Source organism: Microtus oregoni, unplaced genomic scaffold (assembly GCF_018167655.1).
Source record: "Microtus oregoni isolate MIOR12 unplaced genomic scaffold, Mior012 000046F_ref0000063, whole genome shotgun sequence".
Taxonomy (NCBI): Eukaryota; Metazoa; Chordata; class Mammalia; order Rodentia; family Cricetidae; genus Microtus; species Microtus oregoni.
In genome coordinates, this window is record NW_024543220.1 from 18,774,492 (window position 1) to 18,800,973 (window position 26,482).

The 26,482-nt window shown below is 52.3% G+C and overlaps 1 protein-coding gene across 1 annotated transcript; it reads left to right on the top strand.

Moving 5' to 3' along the window:
* Window positions 1-298: 298 nt before the first annotated feature.
* Col6a2 (collagen type VI alpha 2 chain) lies at window positions 299-26,181 on the top strand. The gene is made up of 28 exons (XM_041634908.1): window positions 299-399; window positions 7,362-7,510; window positions 7,640-8,238; window positions 8,439-8,459; window positions 9,169-9,234; window positions 10,510-10,563; window positions 10,667-10,711; window positions 11,041-11,067; window positions 11,410-11,436; window positions 11,525-11,569; window positions 11,870-11,923; window positions 12,350-12,412; window positions 12,981-13,043; window positions 13,218-13,307; window positions 13,844-13,906; window positions 14,427-14,489; window positions 14,798-14,860; window positions 15,478-15,540; window positions 16,027-16,077; window positions 16,442-16,477; window positions 16,802-16,864; window positions 17,635-17,697; window positions 17,872-17,907; window positions 18,352-18,397; window positions 18,538-18,690; window positions 18,852-19,304; window positions 19,408-19,446; window positions 25,148-26,181. Exons 1-28 carry the CDS (start codon window positions 371-373, stop codon window positions 25,744-25,746), a joined length of 3,123 nt encoding a protein of 1,040 aa, XP_041490842.1. The 5' UTR covers window positions 299-370; the 3' UTR covers window positions 25,747-26,181.
* Window positions 26,182-26,482: the final 301 nt, after the last annotated feature.

Below are 26,482 nucleotides of genomic sequence, written 5' to 3' on the forward strand. Positions count from 1 at the left end.
AAAACGCCATCAGGTACTACAGTGCAGACAGGGACCAGCCCCACCGCTACAGCAGCGTGTGCTGGCCGCTTCCTCCTTCCTCACCTCCCTTTCCTCCCCTCCCCCAGCTTCTTCTCCGGTTCCCCTCGCTCCCCCCACACCGCTCCCCCTTAGTGGCTCCGGCATCCCCACCCACTGACCCCGCCCATCCGCGGGGCCGCAGCGCCTCCCGGTGGTCGTGCTTCCCAGGCATCCGCCCGCCCGGGGCAGGGTTAAAGTGGGAGGCTTCTGGCTTCGTCCCCTCCCGCTCAGTCCCGGTCCCCTCCCTCCTACCCACTCGGCGCCCGCATCTCGGGCCGTCAGGACAGGGCCTCTCCTCGGAAGTGCCCAGATGGCCTCTTTTTGGAAGTGCCAAGTCAGGTAAGCTTCATGTGGGGTCCAGCCTGACTGGGGGAGAGAAGGAACAGGGTTCAGGAGCTGCACCTCAGGAGTATACGGTGGAGGCTGAGTTCTCAAGGGTCACGGTTCTAGCCAAACTGACTGTCCAGCCCCGGGTTCTAGTATCCAGCTGGCCCCTAGTCTATGACGTACATAGCCTGGTTGGTGTGCAGGTTTCCTCTTGGTCTGAACTCCACAGCTTTCTACTGACCACTGATGGCCCAGACTCCCCCTACTTCCCCAGTCCACAGAGTGCCTGGCATCTGGTCAAACCCATGGCAATTTCTAGCAGGTCTGAGTTATCTCCCGAGGGTTAAGGAAACTAAATTGTCTCAGTGGGAGGACATGGTGTGACCTGGACTTGAACACGGGCCCTGGTGTCCTCTCTGCAGGCCCCAGGAAAGGGGATTCCTCCTGGGGAAAGTACCTGCCACTTGAACTAGCTCCTCAGATGGACTTCAAGGGTGCTCTGTGTTCTACAGAGGAGTCTCAGGTCCAATGGGTGGGCAAGCCAGATGCTTTCAAGGAGATACCAACCCTCACGCTGAACCTCCTTGGTGCTTAGGGAGAGACACAGGAGCTGAGGAACCCTAAGATGAGGGGGACCCAAGTTAATAATATCTGTCACTCTCAGCTCCATCCCACCCCTGGGACTCCCTGGAGCACACCTGGAGCACAGAGGTTAACATTAGAGACACCTTCCCTAGACAGAACAGCACAGAACAACCCTCATGAAGCCTGGGTGTTCAGGGACTATCCTCATGCTCACCTGAAGACATGGAGCCTGTGCCACAGAGGGACCAGGTACCTAAAAGGAAGGTTTGAGGTTCAGAATAACTTGCTGGATTTTTTTTTTCCCAATTAAATAGTTCAGGCTTTGAGGCCAGCACTCACTTAACAAGAAAAAAGAAAAGGAAAGGGGCATTTGAGAATTCCTCTTACAAATATTGGCAGTAAAGCAGCTATCTGCGGTCCCTTAGAGAGAAGAGGTAGGGCCAGGAACTGTACTTGGACCTAGGGTTCCAAGGAACAAGTGATGTCAAGTACCACAGACCAGACCGGGGGAGCTGAATATGGGAGTGTAGAGCAGCCATTCTGAGGACTGTGCGTTAGTCTTGGGGGACAATAAAATTCTCTGTCTAATGAAATGGTGTCAGGGAGCCGGCACAGACTTTGGAAGAAGCAGACAAGGCTGCTGCCACTTGGGCAGTTTGTCTGCTGGAGAGTGGGCTCCTTCCTGTCCAGCAGTGTTCTGCCAGCAAATCCAGGCAGCTGTGCTTTGGAAGGGGCCTCTCAGCAGGACTTGGGAAACACTGGGCACTAGGGGCTTTCTGATATGACTCTCAGAGTCCTGGATGAGAGGGACTGGGAATTTTCACAGACACTGGCAGACACCAGCCATACCCGCCCTCCTGGAGGAGTTCTGCTTTCTGGTCTCAGATAAGGTCAGACTTAGAAGCACTTACTGGTCTCAGCTAGCAGGGAGTCTGGGCACCTGGATACACAGTGTAGATTGCTGTTCACCACCCAAAGCACCCGGTTAAGATGTGGGGATGGTATGCTTCCTAGAACGCAGATGGCTAGTGTGATTTTGTTTATGTGTTTGTTTTCCTTTTACATGGTCCCACATTTCAATAAGTCAGCCTTGCTGTGTCTCTTTCTGCTCATTTATGAAAAGTGTAAGAATCTAGGGAACCCCCACAAATTGACAGGGATTGTGGGGTACCTTCCTAGTCCATGTGGCAGACAGGGAAACTATCATGGAGAGGGGAGCTCAGTTCTAGGAGCTATGTGTTGTCAGACACCACAGAGAAGTGGGGCAGAACCTGTGTCCTTTGGTCTCTGCTGATGTGCCCATCTTGGTGGGCCTTGCTGTGGGTTTGTTCTGCCTCAGTTAGGCAACGTTATCTGATCACTGGCCATTTGTAAGCTTATGGTGATTTTCCCAGCCACAGTTTCCCTGTGTTACTAATAGATGTTCTTTTCTTTTCTTTTCTTTCTTTTTTTTTTAACTACTTGGCTATGTGGTGAGACCCTGGAGAGGGAGGGAAAAGACTAAATCTCTGTATACGTACTCTGAATGCATAAAGACATAGCCAGAAGTGCAAGCGTCATAACGTTTGGCAGTTCTGTTTATAATCTTTTGAGAAACCATCAAGGTTTTGACACCAGCTTCACCACCTTACACTTTCATCAACAGGGCACAAGGTGCCCTGCCACTTGTCATTTTCTGATTGGTTGGTTTCACTGAAAGAGACAGACAGACAGACATACATGTATACACTAGGGCTCAAACCTGGGACCTTTGCATGCTAAGCAAATGCTCTACCACTGAGCCACACCCCCAATCCTGCTCTGTAGTTATTTTTATTATTAAATAGGTGTATAGAACTGGTTAATGTGTTTCCACTTTCATCTATGATTGAGTTTTCTTCAAAAAGTTTTTGTTGATCTAGCTAAATGTTTTGTCAATTTTGTTTGTGTTTTCTAAGTATCAGGTTTAGTTTCATTGACTTTCTCCATTTTTCCTTAATATGCATCTTGTTTTCCTGTACTCATCTTTATTATTCTCCACTCCCCATGGATTTACTCCGTTGTCCTTTCTCCACTCACTGTGAGGTGGGCTGTTGATGTGAGCTCTTTCTTAGCCTTGGTGTAGGCTCTTACAGCTGTGTGCCTCCCCTCTCAGCATTGCTTCTGCTGTGTACGTTTTGGAATTTGTTTATTGGTTTTTATTCATTTTAAATGTAATTGGTTTTTTTTTTCTTTTAACTCTTTGGTCCTTGGGGCCCACCACCCAGCTCCCAAATAAATCACACACGGAAACTTACTCTTACTTATGAATGCCCGGCCTTTGCTTGGCTTATTTCTAGACAGCTTTTTAAAAATTATCCTGTCTACCTTTTTACCTTTCTTCTATATTTCTTTCCTTCTTACTCCGTAGCTGCCTGTGTATCTGGGTGGTTGGAGGACTGGGGGGCTGGCCCTTGGCATCCTGTCTCCTTCTTTTCTCACTCCCCCCACGTCTCTCTCTTTATTCTCTCTGCCTGGAGCTCCACCTATCCCTCTCCTGCCTCACTGTTAGCCATGTGACACTTCATTAGACCAATCAGGTGTTTTAGACAGGCAAAGTAACACAGCTTTACAGAATTAAGTGCAACACATCTTTGTATCATTAAACAAATATTCCATAGCATAAACAAATGTAACCCATCCCAAACTAATATTCCACAACCCTTGTTTTTTTATTTGTGGGTTGTTTTAAGAGCATAATGTTTAATTTCCACAATTTTGTGATTTTCCGAGTTTCTCCTTGTTACCAATATCTAACTTCACTTCTCTGAGGCTGAAGAAGATGTATTTTTGGGCATCTGTCTTGGCAAAGCTATTGACCTGGACATTATTGTGTCTGCCTCCCATTGCCGCAATCTTCTTCCTGTCTGGACAACATGACTTCCCAAGGACTTACAGGACTGAAACTTTATTCCCCTTATTCTCCTCTGTTCCCACTTTGGAGCCATCCATGACAAAGCCATGACATGACCAGAGGAAATTAGAAAGTTTCTGCAGGTGCCCGTGGACAGGGGCAGGTGGGGGGATCAGAAGGAGTCCGAGAAGGCTTCATATCTTACTCAAGCTGATTCTTGTCACAGAGGCAGCCTGAAACAGTAAAACACAAACAAACAAAAAAAGTCAAGCCATCAGAGAGGAGGAGATTCTGAGGTCCAGAGCTACTCCGTTATTAGACTCAAACCTCCAGTTTTCAGGAAGCTGTCACACATGACATGAAAGAGTGACGCTTTCCAGGATGGAAGAGAATTGCAACGGCAGATAAACAGTTGTCACATCAGTAGATGTACCAAGAAAGAAGGGAAGGCATGGCTCAGTGGTAGAGTGCCTGACCAATAAAGGAAGAAATAAATCACTAGGACCTCTATATTACAGCAACTCAGTGGTAGGTCTACTTGACAAAGACTTTAGGCATCTTTAAAATGCCTTAAGAACTAATGGAGGATATAAAAAAGTTTGGGGAATAATGTATGAATGAAATGAAAATGTCAATGAAGATGGGGGCTGGAGAGATGGCTCAGTGGTTAAGAGCATTGCCTGCTCTTCCAAAGGTCCTGAGTTCAATTCCCGGCAACCACATGGTGGCTCACAACCATCTGTAATGAGGTCTGGTACCCTCTTCTGGCCTGCAGGGATACACACAGATAGAATATTGTATACATAATAAATAAATAAATAAATATTTAAAAAAAAAGAAAATGTCAATGAAGAGCCAGAAATAACTAAAAATAAATGAAAAGATCTGAAAAGTACAGAACTGAAATAAAATTTTTTACTAGAGAGAGTCAGAGGCATATCTGCACAATTGGAAGAGAGAATCAGTGAACTTGAAGACAGAAGAAGGGAAATAGTCAACCTGTGGAAAGAGAATTCTTGAGAAAAGTGAACAAAGCCTAGGGGGCCCATGGAGCACCATTGAGATCAACAAAAGCTCTATAGGAGTCTCCTAAGAGGAGAGAGGGCGGGGAGTAGAGAGTTTGAAGAAATGATTTCTGAGGGAACCTCACAGATTTGATTAATGGCACGGATATAAACATCCAAGGAGCTCAAACTCCAAGCAGGATGAACTCAGAGAGGCCTACACTAAGACCCATCATAATTTAACCCCAAGGATCACATCTTGAAAGCCATAAAAAAAAAAAAGACTTGTCAAGTACAAAGGAGCCTTGACAAGTTTACTGGTAGATTTCTCATGGACAATTAAGTCCAGAGGCTGAGGGTCAATACAGTCAAAGTGCTGAGGTAAAACACTATCAGCCAAGAATCCTGTTTCTAGCAAATTGTTCTTTGAAAGTAAGGGAGAAACAGACCTTACTAGAGCAGCAACTGAACAAGTTCATCATCACTTCCCTTCCCCTGAGAAGAATGCTAAGGGAAGCCCAGAAGGCTAACATGAAGGATGACGGACAATAACTAAGCCAATCTCAGAAAAGGGAAATGCGGGCAACTGTTAAAAGCTAGTGTTACTGTAGCCGTGGAGGGAGCTCCAGTGTTTGTTTTCGAAAATTATTTGAAAAGCATTTTAAAGGAAGCAATTATTAGTTTAAGAGCTAGTATTTCTATTTTCATTTGTAATTTCAAAATTTCTTTGCTATATAATTTAAGAAACTAGTACATTAAAATGTTAGTTATGGGGATGGAAAGATGGCTCATCTGTTCAGAGCACTGACTGCTCTTCCAGAGGACCCAGCACCCACGTGGTAGTTCATTACAGTATGTAACTCCCGCTGCAGGGGATTGAACACCCTCTTTTGGCCTCCTTGGGCACCAGGCACACATGTGGCACATATAAATGCATGCTTGCAAAATACCTATCCACATAAAATAAAAATAAAAATTTAAATGTGTATTAGTTATGTTTTTTTTATTTTAAAGACTTATTTATTAATTATGTATACGGGGTTCTTCCTGCATGTATCCCTTCAGGCCAGAAGAGGGCACCAGATCTCATTACAGATGGTTGTGAGCCACAATGTGGTTGCTGGGAATTAAACTCAGAACCTCTGGAAGAGCAGGCAATGCTCTTAACCTCTGAGCCATCTCTCCAGCCCTAGTTATGTTTTGAAATGATAAATGGTCAGCCTTCTGTATTCACTTTTTCCTCATCTATAAATTCAATCAATCACAGATTGAAAATAAAATAGTGTCCATGCTAAATATTGGCAGACCTTTTACTCCCTGTCAGTGTCTTTAAATGTCATATAACAAGTATTTATATAGAATTTCCATTGTACTAAACATAAATACCAGTCTAAAGATGATTTCAAGTGTATAGGAGGATATACATAAGTTATATGCAAATACTGTGGCTTATTATATAAGGGAGATGTGCAGGCAGACAGTGCTGGAGACAGAGTTGAGAGTTCTATATCTTGATCTGTAGGCAACAGGAAGTGAACTGAGTCACTGGGTGTAGCTTGAGCATTAAAGACCTCAGAGCCCGCCCCCCCCCCCCCCACACAGTGACACTCTTTCTCCAACAAGGCCACACCTCCTAATAGCCACTCCCTATGAGCTTATGGGAGCCAATTACATTCAAACTACCACACTCCTGTATAGTCCTATTTCATCTTTTTTTGAGAGAGGATCGTGCTATGTAGGCCAGCTGGTCTTGAGCTCATGGCTTCTGTCTCAGACTCCCAAATGCTGGGATTACAAGTGTGTGTGCAATACCTGATACCTTCCACCCTTAGCATCGAATATGCTGTTTGCTGATGCTACTTATTTTTCAACTAAAATCCTATAACATCTGAAATCTGGAGTTCTTTCTGTGATTGAAGAAATTTTCCAGATGACAAGTTAGGACACAGTCTCCCCAGGAGACCGCCGCAGAGAGTCCAGAGGTTTTGCCGCACCCACAGAAGGGAAAAGGCTGCCCCTAGTCAGCTGGCACCTGGTGGAAAGTTATACTAGAATTCACTGTACCTGACTAACCCTGACCCACTCAGTCCACACCAACGCCCACGTGAAGGAGGATCAGGCTATAGGGAGCGGGTATGCCCGGGTCCCACACTGAGCCTCGGACCTGCCCACGGAGTAGTAAAGTGGGCGTGTGTCTCCCTCCTCCTATTCCCAGTGCAGGCCCTGGAGAGGGATGTGTAAAGAGACATGCTCCCTGGTGTTTCCAACCCACTCAAATGATCCAATCATGTGAACTCTGCCCCCAGACAAAAGGGAAAGGCTGGATGTCTGAATCCAGCCTAGAACTGAGCCCTGCAGCCAACAGAGTTGGAGAGCCACATTTCCCTGTGGGTGGGGTGATAACATGGAGGCCCCTGTTTCCTCAGGCAATTACCAGCTATGTGCACCCCACCCTGGGAGGGCAGCCATGTGTTTGTGGGGGTGTCTGTAAATGGTCCCCTGTTTCATTACAGGACATCAGGACACATGACGGCTGTCAAGATGCTCCAGGGTTCTTTTTCTGTGTTCCTGCTTGGGGGGCTCTTGGGAGTCCTTCACGCTCAGCAGCAGGAAGTCATCTCTCCTGAGATCTCCACCACCGACAGGAACAACAACTGTCCAGGTACCTGGGCGGGGCTCTGGAGTTCTGAGACAGATCTGTATTCATAGGGTGAGGGTGGGCTAGCCCCGACTTGGCAAGCCCTGATGGGTTTAACATTGTCGCGCCCCTTCCCCATGCCCCCAACTCCAGAGAAGGCCGACTGCCCTGTCAATGTCTACTTCGTGTTGGATACGTCAGAGAGCGTGGCCATGCAGTCCCCCACAGACAGCCTGCTCTATCATATGCAGCAGTTCGTACCGCAGTTCATCAGCCAGCTGCAGAATGAATTCTACCTGGACCAGGTGGCCCTGAGCTGGCGTTACGGTGGCCTGCACTTCTCAGACCAGGTGGAGGTGTTCAGCCCACCCGGCAGCGACCGGGCTTCCTTCACTAAGAGCCTCCAAGGCATCCGCTCCTTCCGCAGGGGCACCTTTACTGACTGTGCCCTGGCCAACATGACACAGCAGATCCGGCAGCACGGAAGCCGAGGGGTGGTCCACTTTGCTGTGGTCATCACCGACGGCCACGTCACAGGCAGTCCGTGTGGGGGCATCAAAATGCAGGCCGAGCGGGCCCGTGAGGAGGGCATCCGGCTCTTTGCTGTGGCCCCGAACAGGAACCTAAATGAGCAAGGCCTGCGGGACATTGCTAACCCCCCTCATGAGCTCTACCGCAACAACTACGCCACCATGAGACCCGACTCTACCGAGATTGACCAGGACACCATCAATCGCATCATCAAGGTCATGGTGAGCGCTGGGGCAGAGGTTAAGGATAGTGTCCACTCACTAGTGAGGCAGCAGTCAGAGTTCAGTGGATCCCCCTGTGAGTGAGGCAGTTGGTGGAAGTCAGGGTCAAGTCCTCTCATATCCACGATCCCCAACCAGACTCAGGAAGCATCTCACAGGTCCCCAGGCTCAGGCTAATCCAGTCTCTGTCTTTTCTGCAGAAACACGAAGCCTACGGAGAGGTGAGTTGTCCTGTCACTACAGCCCAGCTTATGCTGCCTGTTGGCAACCAAGACCGCTGACCCAGCAAAGGGCCAGGACCTGATTTCCCAGGACCTTGAGCAGACCAGAGCGGCAGAAGGACTGACGTCCACCTGCTCCATGGGGCCAGATACTCTTGAGCTTGCATGAAGCCCTATTCCATCCCCAATCCAATCCTGGCTGTTGAATCCCTAGAGGGCCAGTACTAGAGTTCTCTACCAAACACATGACTTCTGGAGAAGCTGAGGCATGTCCCAGACTGGGGGCTTTATCCAACCCAGACTGGAAGCCGTGTACCTGTCTCGGGGTCCTACAGCCTTGGGTACCCAAAGTCCCACCCCACTCCTTCTGTGGAAACAAGCCATCCTAGAGCAGCTTCTTCCAAGAACAGCAAATCAGTCCCTGTATACAGATGGGGCCTAGCCATGACCAGAGCTCGTTGGTCCTTGTTGCTGTCTGTCATTGCTTATCGCAGCCTCTCTTACCCCAAACCTGGCTAGATGATTTGACTAATCACTGGCCCCCACCTATCTAGTACCCTGTGTGTCTGGTCCTTCCTTCCACTCTGCTTGTCTGTATGGGTGTTTGGGAGCTTCCTCTGAGAGTCTGAGGTTATGCCTGTCCCCAGTCCATACCCAGCTGGGGACTTGACCCACCAACCTGACCTGCTGTTTGTCCGCCTCATTCCAGTGCTACAAAGTGAGCTGCCTGGAGATTCCTGGGCCCCATGGACCCAAGGGCTACCGAGGACAGAAGGTAAGAGGCCTGGAGAGCGTGTGGCCTGTGCTTCAGGAAGCCCCTGACCTGCGGGAATTCCACAATGAAGGCCAGCTGGCTGTGGATGACTCAGCACTTCCAAGCTTGGAAAACCTAAACTTCGGATTTTATCCATTCCTTTTCAAATGGTATTTTGAGAAAAGTAGGAAATGTTTAAGAAGTTTTTTTTAAAAAAAACTTAAAACTCATTTGTGAAGTAAGCAAGCAAGGTTCCTTTCTGTCAGTGGCGTGGTTGCTGATTGACAAGAGGCATCCACTTGGAGGTTTATTTGATTCTAGGCTTTGAGGACTCTGCTTTGAATGGCTACCTGGTATTTTCCTAACAACAGAGCTGTGTAAAATAAATCCCTTCCGATTTCACTACCTTAGCGTCTTTAACCAACAATTCACGTGTCAGAAAGCAGAGGGGTAGGAAGGAGATGACGCCAGTCACATGCAGAGGCTTAGAAAGGAGGTAGCACATCCTCCTTTCTAAGTGAGTGAGAGCCTCTACAGCAGCGGGTGGCTGGGTGAGGTGTCTCCTGCGCCAGCCACTCCTTGGTCTGGCTTCTTCCAGTCCTGACCGCAAGTCATGCCCACCCTGCTACGGGGCCACCTTACCACTTACACAGAAGTGATCCAGCCCCTTGGGTGACCCAGGGACTTCAGAGCAGAGCACAGCTGTGACCTGCAGGATATCTGACCCCTTGCTCTGCTTGATCTCCTCCATTCTCTTTCCTTTGCCTCTTGACTTCTTCTCTGTCCCTTTGCATTTAAAGTGGAAGGATATTAATAAGTTGGTGCCTTTATTTAGTGTTGTGTGTGTGTGTGTAAGGTTAAAACTTTAGCTCCCTGGGAGTCTAATTTTATGTAGTTTTCTGAAGCTCCAGTCTTTCTAGTTCTGTCAGTCCATGTCGTACCCATGCCAATTCCTTTTCGAGAGGAATTAATGTCCCATGAGTGCCATGCTGGCCTCTGGAGAGCCCAGGGTCAGCTGTGGTCCGGGCTATGGTACAGAGGTCCCAAGCCCCAGCATCCCCAGCTGAGAAGCTGCTCAGCCCCATTTGCAGTGTGGCTTTATGGAGAGCTGCCATCAAGACTCGGAGAAGAGTCAGCAAGAGCCTGGTGGGGACCACCGGGGCTCTCAGGGGCACCTGACCCTGTCCTAAGATGTTCCTACCTGGGGAGGGACCAACAGCTTCTGCCATACCACCTCTCGCAGATGACAGGATTCCTTTGCCTCAATTTACCCTTTACCCTGTCCTCTACTTTTAGGGTGCCAAGGGCAACATGGGAGAGCCCGGAGAGCCTGGACAAAAGGGACGACAGGTAAGGTCCACACATAGCCTCTGGCCCCTGACCCGACTCCCAACTACTCTCCCCACCTCCAGGGTTGGGGTCACACCCAAGGTTCATTGTTCCTTCTTCACAGGGAGACCCTGGCATCGAAGGCCCCATTGGATTCCCAGGACCCAAGGCAAGTTCCCTACCTAGGGCTAGGATGGGGGAAGGGAAGTGGAGGAAGGTCATTTTGGGTCAGTTCCCCACCCTGCCCTTGGGGACGTCCACAGCCCAGCCCCTGTTGCCGAAGAAGAGGAATTCCTCTACAGTTTGAAGATCACTCCAAAACTATGCATCCAGCTGGACCCCTCCTCTCTCAAGCATGCGTTCAGGACCCACATATGATCTCTAGGCATGACAGTCACTGCTGGGTCTCGGCTGTCCTTCGCCATCTGTCTCTTCAGGGTCCCACTGCACTTGCAGGCATGCCCTTGGTAACACACTGTCTTTTCCTTCTGCCCTTAGGGTGTGCCTGGCTTCAAGGGAGAGAAGGTAGGTTGGCATAGAGAGCTACTGTGCCCTGACAGCCCACAGCCTGTGGGCTCCTGGAGGCAGACCTAGGTTCCCCCACCCTGCCCGCCTGGAGGCAGACCTAGGTACCCCCCCTAACCTGGAGGCAGACCTAGGTTCCCCCCCCTGCCTGGAAGCAGACCTAGGTCCCCCCCCAACTGCCTGGAGGCAGATGGAGGTTTCCCCCCTGCCTGGAGGCAGACCTAGGTTTCTGGCCTCATGTTTGGGCTGGGGGCGGGGGTGGGAATCTACATTTGCACCCCAAAGACAACAGTGTCTGTGAAGCTTGGAAACTCACTAACACTTCACTTGCCTCCTGCACAGGGTGAATTTGGATCAGATGGTCGGAAGGTAAGCCTGAGGGGATGGGTGTGCCCTGTCATGCTGCTCGGAGGGAACACGGATTGGGGCTAACCAGTCCTTTCTCTGTCTTCTCTAGGGAGCCCCCGGCCTAGCTGGCAAGAATGGAACTGATGGACAGAAGGTAGAGTCCCCAGCCCCACCCTGACTGCTAGCCGCTGCCTTTCCCCACATGCTTATAAGTCTATTCGCACAGATACGTACTACACACCCACACACCCACACACACACACACTTGTGCGTGTGGTGAGGACAGTCCACACCCATGCCCTGGCCTGGTCCTGGGAGTCTGCCATGGAGACAGAATGCAGCAAAGTGGGAATCACCTCACCGTTCTGTGCTCTGACTAGGGTATAGCTGGAGCCATCACTGATGCGTGTAGACCCCCAGATCTACCCTCTGATATTCCCTCTTCTTCTTTCAGGGAAAACTGGGCCGCATTGGACCTCCAGGTTGCAAGGGAGACCCAGGAAGTCGGGTGGGTAACTTCACCATCCTCCCTGTCTATCACATGAAACGTCATTCAGGGGACATGGCTACCAGGCTGGACTGGAAGCAAGTCTTTGGATTCGCTCTTCTGCCCAACCTCTCCCTGCCTGGTCTTCACCCCAGTCTGGAGCTCTTCTAGTCTTGGGGTCCCAACCCACCCGCCCCCAGGAGCCTATGAGCCAACCCTTGGACATACACAATTTCCAGACCAGGTGGAGCTTGAGGTCCTAGGCTGGGAAGTTCTGAAACCTGGATGCCCATCAAGGGCAGTGTTAGGCATGGCTCCTGTGGAGCCAGGACCTCATAGCCTGAGTGAGCAGCATCTCTGGCGGCAGCTCTGTGTCAGTGTTCTTGACCCATGGGAAGCATAGTCCACTGTGGCAGCATTCAGAGAAGCCTTTCTCACCTCCCTCAGGGCCCCGATGGATACCCTGGAGAAGCCGGAAGCCCAGGCGAGCAAGGAGACCAAGGTGCCAAGGTAAGGACTTGGCTAATAGCTCTAGAACACACTGTCACCACCCTCAGGAATCCCTGCCTTGGGACTCCCTATGCCAGCTCACACTGGGGTGAGGGGACAGCCCAGGCTGTGAAGCCTAGCAGGGAGGTCCCATCCTCAGATTCACTATTCAAGAGCAGGGTCACCAGTCACCTGTGGCACAGCTTGCCCACCTCCCCTTCCAATCTGGCAGAGACCCTGTGTCTCCCACCCCCACACACTGCTCTTGGTAGCCTAGACCTTTAGCCACAGAATAGGCAGCCTTCCCTAGGAGACCAGACCATGCCCCTTCTGCCTGCTTCCTCCTTTGACTCCCCTCCCTAGCAATCCTGCCATCACCAGGTCCTCTCACACAGGGCCCCTTCCCCAGAGGGGGCAGCAGACTTTACACTGGGCTCATGGGCTGGTCTTTTGGGTACCATGGCAAGTTCTTCCCCCATTATGCCTGGCATTCTGCGTGCTCCAAGAATATGAGGGAATTTAGATGATCCTGCCCCACTGCCCAGTACCTGTCCATGCGAAAAGCTGATGTCATCCTCAACCCTTCCAGGGGGATGCTGGCCGCCCAGGACGCAGGGGACCACCAGGAGATCCTGGAGATAAGGGAAGCAAGGTGAGTTGCTGGCCTGCTCACTACCCTTGCCCAGGATGTGATCCACACGGTTCTATGCCCTCACACGTGTGGGGAGGGACGGTACAGAATGACTAAGGGAGACATCATGTCCCGGCCCTGGTGCATTCCTCAGCCATGCTCCCAGCCCTGCTGAATTGTCCCTGCCCCACACAGGGATACCAAGGCAACAACGGAGCTCCTGGAAGTCCCGGAGTGAAAGGAGGCAAGGGAGCACCTGGTCCCCGTGGACCAAAAGGAGAACCCGTGAGTTTACCCTAAGTCTCTCAGCCTGAACCAGGCCCCTGCTTTGGGCTCTTCTGGGGCACCACTTTGGGCAGCAAGGTTGATGAAGGGCCATTGGCAAATGGCACTGAGGATGGGCAGAACCCTCTGTTGCTCGTCAACCCTTTCACTACCATCCCAACAAAGCTTCCCCAGGGCTGAACATGGCATTGGGAACCCTATCCCAGGGCTGATCCTTAGAAGAGACAGTCTGAGGAGGCCTAGTCAGGGAATGATCAGGAATGACCATACTGGTTATCCAAGGCACATCTCAGCCATTGACCAGGACTTCTAGCCTGACCAGGAGCACCCCCACACCGAGCCCTGACTCCTCCAACTGGGACAAAGCTGGCACAGAAACAGTATGAAGACAGAGCCACAACCCCAAGCAGATATCATCGGGAGGCAACACCAGGCTCAGGGTCCCCAGCATCCTAGGGAGAGCAGGGCTACAGGTGACCCACGTGGCCCTCCCGGCCATCTCACTCCTCCCTTGTCCTCACGTCCATTCTCTGCAGGGGCGCAGGGGAGATCCTGGAACCAAGGGCGGCCCAGGCAGTGACGGTCCAAAGGGGGAGAAGGTGAGTTGCTCTGTAAGGACCCAAGGGGTCTGCTCTGGACTCTCCCCAGAAAGCTGAGGGGCTTTGGTCCCTGCACTGTCTGAGACAGGAAGAACCAGACAGGCGAGCTCCCACTCCTAGCTGTCTGTCGGGCTTCTGGAAGGGCGCCGCCCATCCTATATGTGCCCTATACAACTACTTAGGCTGCATACTGCTCCGTCTTCCAGCGTCTCCACGGCAGACATACACGTTCCCACAGCTCCAACTGCCACAGTGGAAGGTGGTGAAGGAGTTCTCCCCTGAGCTGGCTAGGGTCCCTTCGCCCCTGGAGTGGCCTCAGTAGGTCTGTGGAGATGAGGGGATATCAGGAGGAAGGACACTGCCATTCTGACACCGCCCTTCGCACACCAGTGTCTTTGTCCTAGTGGACTGAATAGCTCGTTCATCTAACCCCATCACCCCATCCCCCTAATACTGCCTCTGGAGAGGGGAACTCCGAGTTACTCCCTGGCAAAGCCTGACCAGACCTGTCTTCTCACAGGGAGACCCTGGTCCTGAGGGGCCCCGAGGCCTGGCTGGAGAAGTTGGCAGCAAAGGAGCCAAGGTATGTAAGGCAGAGGGTGGCAGATACCAGACAGAAGGGGGCTATCTCCAGGACAGGAGGAGCAAAGGCCAGGGTGGGGGAGGCCACACCCAGGACAGGGAGTAACAAAGGCCAGGCTGGAGGAAACTGTGCCCATAGTCTTCCTGCCCCACTTAACCTCGCAGATCCAGCCAAGGCAAGACCACTGGTGGGCAGTGGGCCCAGGGCAGGTTGGCCTCACCCTGAACCACGGGGTTGAGGCCAGGACTCTAGATGCACTATTAGACCGCAGCAACTCACTGTCTTCCCCTCATTGCATTTCTTCTTAGGGAGACAGAGGTTTACCTGGACCCAGAGGCCCCCAGGGCGCTATTGGGGAGCCTGGAAAACAGGTTGGTAGCAGGACACTAGAAGCCCTGAGGCCATGACAGCACCCTGCCCCCCAGCTCCCACCCACTCCTAACCCCATTCTTTTTTTTTTAAGATTTATTTATTTATTATATATACAACATTCCTTATAGATGGCTGTGAGCCACCATGTGGTTGCTGGGAATTGAACTCAGGACCTCTGGAAGAGCAGTCAGTGCTCTTAACCTCTGAGCCATCTCTCCAGCCCCGTCCTAACCCCATTCTTAATCCCTAACTTGTCCACCCACTTCAACCCTCCACCTGTCCCCTATCTTGTTCCATGACTCCCTACTCCCTACCCTTCCCCCAACCCTTTATCAAGTCCCCACTCTGCTCCCAGGCCCCTAGCCCACTCCCAACTCTGCCCCCAGGCCCCTAGCCCACTCCCCACTCTGCCCCAGACCTCCTACCCACTTCCCACCCTACTCCACAGTCCTACAAACCCATATTTACCTACTCCCCACTCATCTCAACCCCTAACCTCAGGCAAGGTGGTGGCCCTGGTGCCAAGACCTACCATCTTCTCCGAGCTGGTCAAAGCAGGTTAGGTCATCACCATTTCAGGTGACAAGGCCACCTCTGACTGCTCTCCTGCTCTCAGGGATCTCGAGGAGACCCTGGTGATGCTGGGCCCCGTGGAGATTCAGGACAGCCAGGTCCCAAGGTACGTCCCTTCCTCCGGTCGATATGGGATGGGGCCCAAAGCAATTGCCTGTGGAGGAACCCCAACAGAAAGGTTTCAGGAGAAGCTTGGAGGCCTGGAGGAAGAGCTTGGAGGCCTGGAGGAAGAGAGAGGCCTCCAGTGAGCCTCCTGTTCCCAGCTCCTAGTGAAACTGGAGAGAGCAGCAGGAGACCATGCAACCTGTCTTCTGCCCTCCCCAGCAATGACCTGCCTGAGAAGATGGCAGGGTCCTGAGGGACGGACAGCCATTTGGGTACTGCATGATCCTAGTGGCCTCTCTAGTGTGTGCCACAGCCCCTGGCTTATCTGGCATATCAATCACACACACTCCCGTCCAGAGGTGGACAAGCAAGGCGAGGCTCACACTTTGTATTTTTACCCTACTCAAGATACCCCCAGTCTTCATCTGCACTATTTGGAAACCACCTCCTCCTCAGTCATTTCAACTAATTCAACCTTCTCCTTCAGGGAGATCCTGGAAGGCCTGGATTCAGCTACCCAGGACCCCGAGGAACACCCGTGAGTCATGGCGTAGAAGAAGAACCCCCAGGAAAACCCTATGGACTGGGTCCCAAGGCTTCTGTGGTTCCCTTGATGTGGGGACTAGGAATAGGGAGGGGGCGGGGGCCACCTGTCACTTGGTGCAAAGGCAGATCCAGCCAGCACCCAGAGACACCAGGGGTTAGATATAGCTCAGGATTGGCTCAGCATGTGTGGGTTCTGTGGCCTTTACCTGAGGTGTGTGTGAGCTTCTATACAAATTCTGATATCCAAGAAATCATAAGGGGTGACCCCAGCTCCAGGGGATGGTGGGCTTCTCTGCCTGTACTTAGACTTGGGGTCTGTGACTGAGCCACCTGTCGGACCTTTGCTTGCTTCACAGGGTGAAAAAGGAGAGCCCGGCCCACCAGGCCCTGAGGTACTTGGGGGTCTTGTCCTGGTTAGCCTTTTCCTGGTGGGGTCGTGGAAGTCCTGCATGCCATGTCCACTTGGGAACCGTCTTTCGGGCATGTCCTTGATCCAAGACAGGTCACATGAGCCCTGGCTGGGCTTTAACTGGTGGTGGTTCCTGTGTTGTGTCCTTTTCCAAACAAAACCCAGGGCTTCCCTGAAAATGCCCAGAACTCTGAGTGTGGTTTGTGCTACCTCCGAGCTCCTGGAGGTCTGTGGAAGGTCCTGTCATGTGGGGTGGGTGGGTGTATGCCACCCACTGCCCACAACTAACATGTGTCCTGTGTCACAGGGAGGCCGAGGAGACTTTGGCCTGAAAGGAGCACCCGGAAGGAAGGGAGACAAAGGCGAGCCAGTGAGTGTCACCATCCTATGCCCAGGACAACAGGCTAGCGCATGAGGAGGGCCTAAGATTCCTGGGAAAACACCCAGCCTGTCTGCCACCAAGCCCTTTATGGGAACGGTCAGACTCAGAGGCCTCCTCTACTCTTCACCCCATCCTCAGCCAGCACCTCCTACTGGTCCTTTGGCACAAGCCTGGCCCATATCGTCTTCACTTCCATGTCCCTAGCACCCTTGGGTATCTAGATGGATGTATGGATGCAAGAGGAACAGTGAGGGCAAGATAGAACAAATAAGGACAGGTGGCAGATGATGGTGGATGGATGGATGGATGGATGGATGGATGATGGGTGGATGGGTGGATGGATGGGTGGATGGGTAGATGGGTGGATGGATGGATGGATGAATGGGTGGGTGGGTGGATGGATGGATGGGGTTGGCAGTTCAGTGGAGGGATGGTAGGCTGGTGGACAGGTAATGGATAAATGGGTAGGTAGATTAGGCACACAGAGTGACTAGACGACCCTGGGATGTAGCAGCGTGAGTTATCCTGTTACTATCTTTGAGGTCCTCAGTGGCCTTCTACTCTCTCTTGCCTACCAGGCTCTGATAACAGCAGCTCAGGACGTCCCTGGGGTGATATCAGATTCAGGATAAAATGGGTGATGCAGTCCTTCATGTCACTATACTCCCAGCAAAAGCCATTGACAGGGGAATCAATACTTCTATGGGGCAAAGAGACCTGCCAGGGCTATACTGAGCCTACTTCCCTATTCCCCACAGGCTGATCCTGGTCCCCCTGGTGAACCTGGACCTCGAGGACCAAGAGGCATCCCAGGACCTGAGGTAAGCCACCTCTATCCCTTAGGTCCATAGCTCCTGGGCCAGCCAGGCTGATGTACACAGAGCATCCTGGTTCTGCCCTTAGTGGGCCCATGAGTCGGTACACACTGAGTGGTGGCACCAGGAGCAACTTGAACCCATCAGTCTCACCTCTCACTGCTGTCCTTTGTCTTCTAGGGAGAACCTGGCCCTCCTGGAGACCCTGGTCTCACGGTAGGTATCACGTAGTGTGGAGTCAGGACCCTTGTTTGTAAGTGTCCTTCTCTCTTCTGAAAAGCAAAATCCAAGAGCATCAAGTATACGGGTTTGGCAGGGCAAAGTCAGAGGAGGAGCTCAGAGGGCAAAGTTAGCAGGCATCCAGGCAGAGGTCAAAACCAACAGGTTTGAGGTTGACCAGGGACAAGGTCAGAAGATGAATCAAGGCTGGCAGGAGGTTGAGAGGGCAAAGGTAGCAGTGATCAAGTTGGCAAGGACAAGACCATTGGGTAGGAGTTAGTGGCATGGGTAAGGTCATAGGGCAAAGCTGGAGATGTAGGTACCTCTACTCCACATATTGGCACAGACACCAGCAGACATGGGGTCAGGGACTCCTATGGAAGCTCTCATGTGATGGCAGGTGCTCCCTGCCTAAATGCACCCACTGGGGCTGTGTTGCAGGAATGTGACGTCATGACCTATGTGAGGGAAACCTGCGGGTGCTGCGGTGAGTTGGCCTAGTGCAAGAGTGCAGGAGGGATGGAGTGTATGGGGCGGGATCACTCAGGGTATCCCTGGCCCTGTACCCTAAGGGTCTTCGCACTCTCTACGCCTCACCCTGTCATCCCCCCCCCCACATACTTCCAGACTGTGAGAAGCGTTGTGGTGCCCTGGATGTGGTCTTCGTCATTGACAGCTCTGAGAGTATTGGCTACACCAACTTCACCTTGGAAAAGAACTTCGTCATCAATGTGGTCAACAGGCTGGGCGCCATTGCCAAGGACCCCAAGTCTGAAACAGGTCAGTGAAGACCATGAAGGACCCTGAGGCAGAAACCAGATCCCTGCCTCTAGCCAGGATCATGGCTTTGCCTGTGATTTCATTCAGGGTGGCTAAGCCCAGGTCACCAAGGTGGGAAAACAGGCTGGTAGACACTGTTCCCGTTTTTTGTACCCTTGTAGGCACACGCGTGGGTGTGGTGCAGTACAGCCACGAGGGCACTTTTGAGGCCATCCGGCTGGACGACGAACGAGTCAACTCCCTATCCAGTTTCAAGGAGGCTGTCAAAAACCTCGAGTGGATTGCCGGTGGCACCTGGACGCCCTCTGCCCTCAAGTTCGCCTACAATCAGCTCATCAAGGAGAGCCGGCGCCAGAAGACCCGGGTGTTCGCAGTGGTCATCACAGATGGGCGCCACGACCCCCGCGATGATGACCTCAATCTCCGGGCCCTGTGTGACCGAGATGTCACCGTGACAGCCATCGGCATTGGTGACATGTTCCACGAGACGCACGAGAGTGAAAACCTCTACTCCATCGCCTGTGACAAGCCACAGCAGGTGCGCAACATGACACTGTTCTCTGACCTGGTGGCTGAGAAGTTCATCGATGACATGGAAGATGTCCTTTGCCCAGGTGCGTGGTGACACCCGGTACCTTTTCCCCTAGCAGGCTAGTAGGTGACCACCGAGGGCCCAGCAGGAACTAATAGAGACCTGTTCTCTTTTCTCTCTTCTAGACCCCCAGATCGTGTGTCCAGAACTTCCCTGCCAAACAGGTAACACGGGTGCCTGAGACCCTAACCCCAGACAAGCAGAGCAGACCCAACATCCTTCCTGTTCTAATAGCCAGGGATGCAGCAAGGAACTGTGCAGCCTCAAGGGTGTACCATTGTGGAGGTGCTTCCTTGGGGAGAAACCCTTGAAGTTCACCCCTGGCATGGTAGAGTCAGGAGCTCAGGGTGAGGACTGGCTGCTGGGTGCATCTAGTGTCATTCTGAACTCCTGTATGGTACCATCTGGGCAGAGACTGCTGGCCTGGCTGTCCTTGATGCTTAGCCATTGGCCAAAAAGACATTTCAAGACAAAGGGAGTCTCATCCAAGAGTCTAAAGTCTCCCTACCACTGGGGACTCTTCTTTTGGTCCATGGGGGCCAGGCCCTGGACAGACTTAGCTGGAACCATCTATTTGCCAGGGCCTGGCAAGCTCTTGCCAAAAGATACAGCCCTAAAACTGATGGGCAGAATGGCTGGTGTAAGATGGGGGGGGGGGACAAGCATGCTGCTGCCCACCAGTAGTGGCTTTGCTTCTAACCCTGCGGCTGCCTTTGTGGCCTTCGTGGTAGGAGGCTGGAACCCAAGCTGCTACTCCCAAGGGAGCATAGAGGGGGTCCCTGATGTGCTGAGAGTCCCTGCCAATGCCTCCCCAGACACTGCTGCAGAATAACTGGGCAAGAGCCTCAGGGAGATGCCCTGGGGCCTCGGGAGCCTTGCAGTCTGCTCTACAAGCCTTGCCCCTCCCAGGAGCATTGAGTAGGGGGTGGGGTGGTTTTGATGGCCTAAGGCCCACACTATGCAGCTGCATCTCCTTGCAAAGTCTTGACTTTCTTGGCCCCTCCCAAAGACAAGGTGGCCACTGAGCATGTGCACAGGCCCTGAAACCACTCAACAGAAGGGACCATGTGGACTGGGAGTCAGGGTCTCACATTATTCAGCAGAGATCATTACCAAGAAAACACTCTCAGGGTATACCTTGGCCTTAGCCACCCCGGGGAGGATTGTGTGAGTCTCAGAGCACGGGCCTCAAGTTGCCGGTTCTGGTATCTGTCAAAGGCTAGGGCTCTGTCTGCAGGGAGACCCCCAACCCCAGCTCCTGGCACCTTGATTAGCTCCCAAGTGAACTATACCTTTGGTGTTGGACTGTAGCGCAGTGTTGTACAGGATATAAACCTTTAGTGAGGTTTGTGTAAGGGAGGCTGAAGTCATAGATGGCTCCATCCCCCACAAGGCAGAAGCCTGACCTTGGCCCCTGAGTCTTGCTCCTGATCTCAGTGGGAAACGTCCAGAGTGTGACAGCAGCTGTGTCTTTAGGGAGTAGAAAGTTCCCCCTTGTTGAGCTTCCTCATCAGGACAGGAGGTGTTGAATCTTGTCACGGGCTTGTTCGTTGGTGACTCGTCGTGAGGTTTCTTTAGCTTTGAAAGCGATGGTCGATGGTCGGTCATGTTGATTTTCTATTGTTGGGTGAGCCTTGTTCCTTGAGGCATAGCCCTGGCTCTTTGAAAGCGATGGTCGGTCATGTTGATTTTTTATTGTTGGCTGAGCCTTGTTCCTTGAAGCATAGCCCTGGCTCTTTGAAAGCGATGGTCAGTCATGTTGATTTTTTATTGTTGGCTGAGCCTTGTTCCTTGAGGCATAGCCCTGGCTCTTGGTCTACCTTGGTTTTGCCTGCTGAATGTGGTCAGTTCATGCCTTATAGAGGAGAGTTTGCTTCTGTGTTCAAAGAGCTGTCTCTCTGCATCTTCCTTTCTGGTGATGTCTGTGTCTGGCTTGTATAGAATGACCGTGGGTGACAGGGTGCAGTGGCCCAGGATGGGGGCCAGGATCAGACAGTTTCTACCTGTGGGCACACCAGTTCTGGAGGGTGGCAAGATCAGGAGGAAATGGGGATGGCAGCCTACACTAAGAGCTTAGGACCCCACATTTCCCAGCTCCCTAACCCCCTTCTACTGACCTTCTAAAGCACATCTGCATTCACTGCTATATGAAATTTCAAGGTGAATTATGGTGTCTGGGGACACAGTGACTGTAGACGGTGTCTTTACAAGTGAGGTCGTGGGTGAGCGTCCTTGTGAGCATTTCTGATGTGAATACAGTGTTAACAACACACTTCCAACTCTGACATAGCCCTGACCCTCTGAACCAAGTAGCCAGCCCTACCTCAGGCCAGGCATGGGGTCAGTCCTTAGGGACTGCTGAGAGTGTCTGACAAGCTCAAAACTGCAGGGAAAAAATTGGTAATGACCATAGCATCAAATACTGCAGTGAGACTTGAGCACTGGTTGTGAGAAAAGAAACAAGAGCCTTTAGAGAAGGAAGTGTCCTCAGGGAGGCCCCGGGGTCCTGGGGCCTAGTTCTGTGTTGGACACATTTGGGTTTCCTCGTGGCTCCTTGATTACCAGAGAAAAGGGAGTGAGTTTGGCCATGACATCCATTGAGTGATCCCTTCTCATCCAGCAGGCGCTGGAAGCCAGACAGAGGGAGGAGTAAGGGGGGAGGGTAAAAGAGGCAGGGAGAGGAAGATGCAACAAAGGAGAGAGGAAGGAACAAAGAAAGAAAAAAGAGAAATAGAGGCACAAAGGGAGGGGATAGGACAAAGGGACAGAAGCAGAAAGGGATGGAGAGAAAGAGGCAGATGGAGTCACAAAAAGAGAAGAGAAAATAAGAGACAGGGGAAGAAGGGGGAAGAGAGAGGGGGTGGCGAGGAAGAGAGGAGGGAGGAAGAGAGGCTCTTGCTCTCCCATGATGTCTGTACCACTATCCTGGACCCTCAAGGACAGGTCCTGGGATAGCAGATCATGTCTGGGACAAAGTGTCAGCAGTGTGGTTCTGTCTGTGGGCGCTTTCCGGAGCTGACTCATCTAGGGGTGCCGAGACAGAGCACTGAACTGGAGGAGCTTACAAGATTTGTGCACATCTCTCAGTTGGGTTTGGGTGCTAATGCTCCATGCTGAGTTTCCCTCGAGCTCTATGGACACCCCCAAACTGCTACAAGGCTAACTCTCCTGGGCTGTGTTGCTTGCTCTCAGCTTCTTTACCCCAGCAGGCCTCCCGCCTAGGTCAGATACCACACCTGCTCAGTCTCTCCCTGGCTCAGTCTCTTTGGTCCTAACTACTGTCTGTGGTCAGAGGCCTAAGGAGGGCTGGAGGCCAGCCATATCCACTGGAGCCCCTAAAGTCTTCTCTGGACACTCCCTTACAGATGAACCATGGCCTGGCAGCAAGCCCCCGGTCACCTTCCTCCGCACGGAAGAGGGTCCGGACCCTACCTTCCCCAAGACCATCCCCCTGATCCAGCAATTGCTAAACGCCACGGAGTTCACTCAGAACCCATCTGCCTACTCCCAACTGGTGGCTGTGATGGTCTACACCGCCGAGAGGGCCAAGTTCTCCACAGGGGTCGAGCGGCAGGACTGGATGCAACTGTTTATTGACACCTTTAAGCTGGTGCACAGGGATATCACAGGGGACCCAGAGAGTGCCCTGGCACTCTGCTAAAGCCCTGAGGTTTACCATGAGCAAACAGCCCGAGCTAACCCCTCAATTCTTACAGCTTCCCAGGGCTGCCACCATAAGCTTAGGCCTTAGGCAACGGGGACCTGCCCTCCTAGTCCTGAGGCCAGAGTCTAAGTCTTTACTGTTATTCTCTCTGGAGGGTCCCTCCTACTCCCTCCAGCCACTGGCAGAGCTGCCATCCTTAGCTTGTGGTCACACTACTCCACTGTCATTTCCGTCTTCCCATAGCCTCTCTTTGTGTCTGTGTCCCCTCCTCTTTTGTTCCCCTCGTTCCTCTTTTTTTTTTTTTTAACAAGGACATCAGTGATTGGATTGAAGGCCCACCTTAAACCCCAGAAGTTCACATCTGGCAAAGAACTGTAAAGGGCATTAATATTGAGGTTCTTGAGATGTAAACTTCTGGGAATCTTTCAGCTGAGCACATCGCCTCAGTCAACCTGAACTATCCTGTGTTTGAAAGCACAGATTGGGATGGGGTGCTATCTGAGTGCTTGGGGAGGTCTTCTCCTTTCCTGCTTCTGATTTGGTGTCCATGTATGTGTTTATAGCCTGCAAAAACCATAGGGATGTAACAAGGACCTTAAGGTACCTCCGCTTCTGTCACGCCCAGTAAATCAAAGTACCAAAGGTACCAGAGCAGGTCTACCACTGTGCCCCCAACACCTGCATGTCCAGCCAGGTCTCTGGATATAGGAAGGCATCTCAGTCACATTACCAAGAACCATAAAGGCATCCTCTCCCCGTGTGGGGTGAGACCTATCCTCCTGGGAGGGTGACATCCCCTCCTTGCTATGAGGTCACAGATAGAAGAAAGGACCCCCACAGACATGGAACGCAGAGATCCCTGAGTCCCCAAACTCACAATTACAAATGGATTTTCACCAGACTTTCCTGGTTTCCCCCAGGCCCTGTAGCTGTTGATGTTAAGAAAAAGTCCCCAAGCCAACCACCCCTACTGTATGTCTGCCTCGGAGTTTGCGGTAGTAGCTGTGAGGGTGCCTGTCAGTTATGAGGAGCTAAGAAATCCAGTTGTCTCCCAGAGACAACTTTCTAGACACTCTGAGAAGATTTGAGCAGATCCCAGGAATGGTGAAGGGTCAATAAATAAGTTATGTGACTAGCAAGCTCTGAAAGAAAGTCTGACCCTATCTGCAGGCATTTCCTGGCTCAGGGCTCAGTCTCAGGGGGAGTGTGAGCTGTGTTAAACATGTTATAAAAAGCTGAAACCTGTAACTTAATGCATTGCTGTGGTCAAATGGCAAGCTGGGCTAGTATACACAGGGATGGACCCTCATGCACCACTGGGGTTGGGTGGGGTGGGGGGTAAGCACTCTGGCAGCTGGGGCCTGCCTCATTTCTGTGGTCATACATGATTGGAGTCAGGCTATTCTCAATGCGATTCCCTGGGGTCCCAAATGGCTGGGTCATGGCAGTATGTACAGGTGAGCCGAGCTCATCTTCCTCTAGGGAGAGCCTAGATGGATGCCCAGTGAATAGGGAGCCAGGCCCTAGCCCGTGGTCTCTGACACATGCGTGGCGGTGTAAGTGTGGTCTCAGCTTCCATAGTACTGCGTGTCAGGGCTGGTGACCATCCCCTAGAGGAAAGCATCTCTTGGTGTCAGTGAGGCCATAAAGGGCCTACCTGTACTCCTTCAGCCATACCCTAGCAGCATACCAAAGCTACAGTGAGTGCCAGGACACATGGGCTCTTTCTCTTTCTGGGCAATGTGTGACTCAGACAGACAGCTCAGAAGTAAGTGGCCCCTGGGAGAGGGAGTCAGGTCCAGAGGCCCTATCATGCCTCCCAACAAAGATGGCCTTTATATGAGTAACTTTATCTTTGGCTGAGGGTGGTCTTTGGGCTGTTGAGGGTCCCAGAGGTAGCTGGTTTAGGATGAGACGTGCTTGGTGACAAAAGATGGATCTTCTGGCCTCTAGCCAGATCTCTAGTCCTCTAGTTTGGGACCACTTAAGAGACAGTCTCAGGGAAAGGCAAGTAGACTCCCAAAGGAGCCTGAGCCAATTACATCACCTGAGATGGCTCTGCTGAGGTCCATTGTGGCTGTGGGCAAAGCCCCAAAGTCCCATGATCTGGGATCCAGTGGGCAGAGTGTAGGCAGAGATGGGATGAGTCTGGAGCTGGCCACCCCTTGCCCGCCTGGGCCCACCTTACGTCTTCCCTGCAGAGCTATATGTGGCCCAGTGCACACAGCGCCCTGTGGACATTGTCTTCCTGCTGGATGGCTCGGAGCGGTTGGGCGAGCAGAATTTCCACAAGGCCCGGCGCTTCGTGGAGGAGGTATCGCGGCGCCTGACTCTGGCACGGAGGGACGATGACCCACTCAACGCCCGCATGGCCCTGTTGCAGTACGGCAGCCAGAATCAGCAGCAGGTGGCCTTCCCACTGACCTACAACCTGACCACCATCCATGAGGCACTGGAGAGAACTGACTACCTCAATTCCTTTTCTCACGTGGGTGCCGGCATCGTGCATGCCATCAACAATGTGGTGCAGGGTGCACGGGGCGGGGCGCGGCGTCACGCAGAGCTCTCCTTTGTCTTCCTCACCGACGGCGTCACGGGTAATGACAGCCTGGAGGAGTCGGTGCACTCCATGCGCAAGCAGAATGTGGTGCCCACCGTGATCGCTGTGGGCAGCGACGTGGACATGGATGTGCTTACCAAGATCAGCCTGGGTGACAGGGCGGCCATCTTCCGGGAGAAAGACTTTGACAGTCTGGCCCAGCCCAGCTTCTTTGACAGGTTCATCCGCTGGATCTGTTAGCGCCTGCCCACCGTGCCCACCCATCCTTCCTCCATCTCCTCTCTGTGGTGCTAACAGGACCCCAGCTGGGCCAGTCCATGCTGGACTGTACACTGGGTCTTCCTGGAGAGTGAAAGCCCTTCTCCCAAGGTCAGGACAGGAGGACTCTGGACCCAAGTCCCCTTGCCCTCTTCAGCTCCTTCGGTGTTCCCTCCCACTTCTCCATCCTACTATATCTTGCTCTCCAACATTGGAGGACCCCAGAGTTCTCCCGCTGCCTTTGCCCCTCCACTCCCCCCCCCTCCTTTTCATGCATCCCACATTCCCTTCCGAGGCTGTCTGCTGGCCTGCACCAGTCTTGCCCAGGGCCCTGCCCTTCTCTGCCCATTATTTCCTATATCAGATCAGACCTGAGAGCCCTGTGTCACACACCCATTGGCCCAATAAAGGTTTTAAACCTCCCTGCTGCTGCCAGATCCCCAGTGTCTGTGCCCAACCGGGCCTTACCCCAGGCATGTACCATGTACCACACTGGGCCTTCTCCTAACGCTAAGGGGACACTTGGGCTAGCTACATGCCCAACAGAATCCACCATTCCCTGGCTCCCAGCTCCAGTTGCCCTATCTTCATGGGGCAAGGACTCCCCAAAGGTGCTAACTGTCTACAGTGTCCCTAGTGAGGATTCAGCAAAGCCTCAACATGGACCCCACCCTGGCCAGTGAGCACTCAGCTAGATTTGCCACCCTGTGATTGTGAG